Genomic DNA, 5,594 nt, shown 5'->3' on the forward strand with positions numbered 1-5,594 from the left:
AGAGACATAGAGACAGAAAGCGAGAAATCACCCCCCAGGGGGGATGGCCACGCCGCAATCCCTTCTCCTCCATTCTCCTCTCGGGATCTTGGGCACACACGCACACGCGCCCGGCGTGAGTTTTAAGCCACCGGGTCCGGGACACGAACCGCGGTCGACTACGTGGGAGTCCAGCGACATAGCCATTACGCTAACTGCTGGTTCCGTAGCCCAGTTGTTAAACATCAGAAATGCCAGTGTTCAGGGGTCAGCAGGCTGCATGGTGGTTAAGGTGATGGACACTCCCACATGGAGTGTGGACTTGACCACGGTTCGAGTCCTAGACTTGGTGGCTTGCTTTCTTACTTTCCCTTTCTCTCTCTCTTTGTGTCTCTCTCTCTGGTCAAATTAAAATGAATGAATGACTAAATAAAATTAAATTTTTTTTAAAAAAAAGAAATACTATTGTTCAAAGACTAATAAGGATTTCCTTAGCAGAATAAATCTGTTAACCTCCACACAAAAATGTATAAAGAGTAGCATTGCTCTAACTTGTGGATTGGGAGTTTTTTTTTTTAAGAATTATTTCCTTTATTTTATTTATCATTATTGTTATTTTCAATTTGACCAGAGTGAGACAGAAAAAGAGAGAGAGAGAAAGTGAGAAAACAAGCTGTTAGGTCTGACACTTGAACTGTGGTCAGCCATGTGGGATTCCAGCGCCCCTGGAACCACCATGGCACCTGCTGGCCCTGGATTTGGAGTTTGTATGCTTGTCTTGAGTGAAAAATGCCTCAATTAGCAGAGGTGATCAACTTTCATTCCTCATATGTGACAATGTAAAATGTTATATTATTTTAAAGTTTGTGAAGATGGCTTTTCTTTAAAATGAATCCTTATGTGCCAAAAGATGCTTTAGTTTTTCCTCTTTTCTAGATTTTATCTTAAACTTCAAATATACATCTCATAAATTTAAAACAATTATTTCTGTATTTAATTTCATTTGTTATTATTATTTATTTTTAAAATTTTGACCAAAGAGACAGAGAGAGCAAGAGAAAGGGAAAGTGAGAAAGCAAGCCTTCAGGTCCAGGACCCGAGCCACGGTCAGTCATATGGGAGTCCAGCACTTTAACCACCATGTCACCTGCCGGCCCCCTTCATACATGTTTTAAAAAGTAGTACAATATAATCATTAATGTTTAACCAGTGGCCCACTATGGCATCCTGGCCTTTCCTAATAACAACAGTTAACATTTATTGAGCACTTGCTATATGACAAACACAACAGGTATCAATTTGTGAGCATATTATATTTTTGTAAATAACTGGCCTGGATTTACTTACACCAGCCTTTACTCACTAAACTCTCTAATATTAGTGTTATTAGTGCTTCTACCATGAAATGTGGCAATAACACTATAACAATATTCCAAAGCTAACAACTCCTTTCAAGTTACTCAGCCAGACCCCTAATTACTGGTAGGAAGAATGATGTTCACCTCTCCAATTAAATATTTCAGGGCACACTTGGCTTCTAAAATGGTAGCAATATTTTCCCAGCGTTGTTTTGGCCTGTCTTCACTTTCTGCATCCAGTAGCTTCTGCTGCAGGTCAGCGATCTGAGCACTCCTTCAGGGAAAGAAACAGTGAGCATCATTGCAAGTAGCCTCAACAACACCAAAAAGAGGGGAAAGGCTCTGAGGAGAAACTTAGATAATTTTAAGAACAGAACTAATAGTTAAACATCATCTAAATAATGACTGAGTCGCTTGGTTGGGATTTTATACAGCATCTCAAATCTTGTTACAAAGGGACTCCAAAAGAGACTATCCAAATGGTTTTATTTTATTAAACAGTGATTGAAATAAATGGGTCGTATATTGGAACTCGAAAAGATCTAAGATTTTTGTTGTAGTAACTTGACAATGTAACTTTGTCGTCAGGCCCTATAAGGTCAGACTGTGATAATGGTGGCCCACCCACACAAGGATAAGATTCATTATTGAGATCTGAAGGAAAAATCACAAAAGAACAAAAAGGTAAATGCTCTTTGCTAGATCAAATACCAAATTTGACACCTAAGCTGGTGTTATCTTCGATAGGTTATCTCAAAGACCGTGCCATAGAATTGAGAAGTTTATAAAAATACTAGATATTCTGACCCTGGTTATCGCTTCAGGATGCTTTCTGACTAAGTAAGACCCAGACCAAAGTCTAAACAATATTTCTGTTTCATTAATAGCTTTCTTCTTAAATTTTTTCTGTGTCTATTAAGAGTGAATATACCAGTATGTGCTTAATATGCAGTGAGGTACTACAATTAAGATGGATATAGAAATCAAGATAGCAGTGCTCAAGACTCATTCACAACTCTTTTTTTTTTTTCTTTTACTTTTTGTTATAGCGTATATGTGCTCACCAGAGACAGAGAGAGAAAGAGAAAGTGAGAAGTCACTCTCACTCCGAGAGGGTGACCATAGTCCCTTCTCTTCCATTCTCCTCTTAGGATTTGGGGCATGTGCATGCATGTACCGGGCATGATTTTCAAGCCACTGGGTCTGGGACACACACTGCAGAGTTGGTCATGTGGGATCTAGTACCTTAACTTCACCTTCATGCCACCTACTGGCCTTCCTTCACACTCTTAAAAATTATTATTATTTTTTTGGAGAGGTTTTTGTTATAGGGCACGTGCACTCGCCAGAAAGACAGAGACAGAGACAGAAAGTGAGAAATCACCCCCCAGGGGGGATGGCCATGCAGTAATCCCCTCTCCTCCATTCTCCTCTCAGGATCTTGGGCATGCATGCACACATGCCTGGCATGGATTTAAGCCACCAGGTCTGGGACTCAAACCATGGCCGACTACATGGGAGTCCAGTGAAATAGCTGTTATGCCAACCGCTGGTCCAAAAAATTATTGATGAAAACTAAGAAATTCTATTTATAAATGTAATACCTATGAATACTTATACTATTAGAAAACAGAAAAATTAAAAATATTAATTTTCTTAAAAAAGATTCATTATATATTAACAAAACATTTTATGAATAACTATATTTTCCAAGACAAAAAAATAATAGTGAGAAGAATGAGGTTATTTTATATTTTTTAAATCTCTGTCATGTCTGGTTTACTAGAAGACAGCTGGATTCTCACACTTTCCTCGGCAATCATTTGTGACATGCTGTTCTGGCTGATTTAAATGATGACAATCTGGCCTCACATGGATTTGCAGTTGGAAAAAAGGTAGTTAGTATTTTAACAGCTTTTTCAGATAATTGTAGATGTTCTTTGAAATTACACTAAAACCCAGTAAGTAGTAATTAATGTTCCTTAAAAATTAATTGTGGGGTCAGCAGGTGGCGTGGTAGTTAGCGGTACTGGATTCCCACATTGCTGATTGCGGTTCGAGTCCCAGACCTGGCAGCTTACTTTCTCACTTTCTCTCTCTCTCTTTCTGTCTGTCTCTGGTAAAATTAAAAAAATAAGTAAGTAAATAAATAAAGTTAAATAAAATAATTATTTAAAAATAATTTTAATGTGGAATCTGAAACTATTATTGATAAATTTTTATAGTCTTTTATATAAAAATCCACTACTCTATCTATGCTATAATCTGAGTAGATCTTTTACCCAGACATGATTCTGGAATGCCATTTGGACAATATCAGTCTACTGAGTCATGCAGGCCCTCCAAATTTCATTATACAATACAAAAAAGATCATATTTGTTAGTATCACTACTGGTCTCATCAGAAAAGTTATGAAAAATTGTCAAGCTCATGGTAGCAGATGTAAGTTTTCCAAAACTCTAAGTTTTGCTTGAAAGTAAAATTTTATCTTTGGTAACAAATACTGTCAGTTGTTTTCCTTAAAGTGACAGGCTCACTCTATCATTTTTGAGAAAATATATGCCATGTAGCCAAGTCTGAATAACTATAGTTTGTCTGTCAGTCATTCTTTTAAGAAAAAATGATGTTTCATGAAAAAGAGGTCTGCTAAGTTTAGACCTCAACTGCTCAAACAGGCAACCATCATACTCAGCATGTAGCAAAAGTGCTTTATGTGTTCTTTCCATTTCATCGCACAGGATATTAAAAAGATGTGAATTCAAGGGTCAAGATTTAATAAAATTAACAATTTTTACTGCTTTATGAAAACCATTTGTAAGTGAAACTGGATTTTTTTTTTAACCTGAGGGTGTGGAAGTGGTGATGCATACAATGACTACTAGTTCAGGTTGGTGTACTGCTTTTGACTCAGGATGCCACTAGTTTTGTCCACTATTGCTTTTGCACTATTGGTGCAAATGTTGACAAAGTAATGAAGGTAAATAATGTCTTAATAATATTTTGAAAATAATTTCATTTACCAGAGGGTACACATATTAGGTTGTTGGAAAAGTCATGACATATTTTTTTCTGTTTTTCAAGGGTCATTTATTTATATAAAGAACAAAGATCAATCAATGATATATTGCCTACTTTGTATGATAACCTTTTGCCATCTTTCAGTGAACTTCAGAATTCCTCATTCACAGAAGGACTTGTTTTTATCGGTAAAAAACTGAACAGAGTGCTGTTTTACAGCCTCATCTGAATTGAACATTATACCATATAAGGAGTTTTAAAGAGAGTGAGACAAGTGGAAGTCTGATGGCACAAAGTCAGACAGTATGGTGGGTATGCAAAACATCCCATCCAAGCTCCAGTAATTTTTGATGGATGACCAAACTTGCTTATGGTCTTGCATTGTCGTGATGGAATACAACTCCTTTATGATCAATGAGCTCTGGACATTTCTGGATGACCGATTTGTTAGAATTGTCCAAATGCCAACAGTATACATTTTAATTGATTGGTTGCTTGGTATGAGCTCAAAAAATACAACACCTTTAAAATCTCACCACACTGAGAGTATAACTTTCCTCCGATGAATGTCTGCTTTTGATGTCGTTTGAGGCAAATCATCATGTCAAGACTGTGTACCACATTGTTATAAACAATTTTACGCCACCATTTATTAGTTGCTTCATATTTAATAAGCATATCACAGATTTATTTAATATTTATTATTATTATTTATTTATTTAAAAAATTTGGCCAGAGAGAATCAGAGAGTGACAGAAAGGTAAACTGAGAAATCAAGCTGCCAGGTCTGGGACCTGAACCATGGTCCACCATGAGGGAGTCCAGTGCCTTAACCATACCACCTGCTGGCCCCCTATCACGGATGCTTGTTCGCGCTATCAAATAAACTTTTTTTTATAGACCATAGATTAGTTTATTTTTAACACTCATCATGCCATGAATTCATAGGGAATAGGTTCCAGTAGCTCCAGCTCCTTTCCACAAAGTGTGCTTCTCTGTGTGGAATAGACTGGTGCTTTAGTTGAATCCAGGTACCTTTCTCTTTGGCTTCTTTCTTTTTCTGGTCATTTTCCTTCACATGTTTTAGGAAGCTATCTCTGCTCTTAGAATGCTTAACATGCTCTATATGTACATTGATTCTCTTGGCAAGAATCTTGCCCTTAACTTGTTTGTTCACAACAATGCCAACAGCATGCTGGGTAACATTGTAGACTCTTCCAGTTTTGCCATGGTAACAT

General features: G+C 37.0%; 1 protein-coding gene across 1 annotated transcript in view; it reads right to left on the bottom strand.

Moving 5' to 3' along the window:
• The window catches only part of KIF4A (kinesin family member 4A), a 167,373-nt gene that overhangs the window by 20,195 nt on the left and 141,584 nt on the right, over positions 1–5,594 (bottom strand). Inside the window, exon 23 of the mRNA XM_006146137.2 lies at positions 1,482–1,611. Within this exon, the coding sequence (XP_006146199.1) occupies positions 1,482–1,611 (130 nt within the window). The remainder of the gene's footprint in view (positions 1–1,481; positions 1,612–5,594) is intronic.

This window comes from Tupaia chinensis, unplaced genomic scaffold (genome assembly GCF_000334495.1).
Source record: "Tupaia chinensis unplaced genomic scaffold, TupChi_1.0 Scaffold000165_2, whole genome shotgun sequence".
NCBI lineage: Eukaryota > Metazoa > Chordata > Mammalia > Scandentia > Tupaiidae > Tupaia > Tupaia belangeri.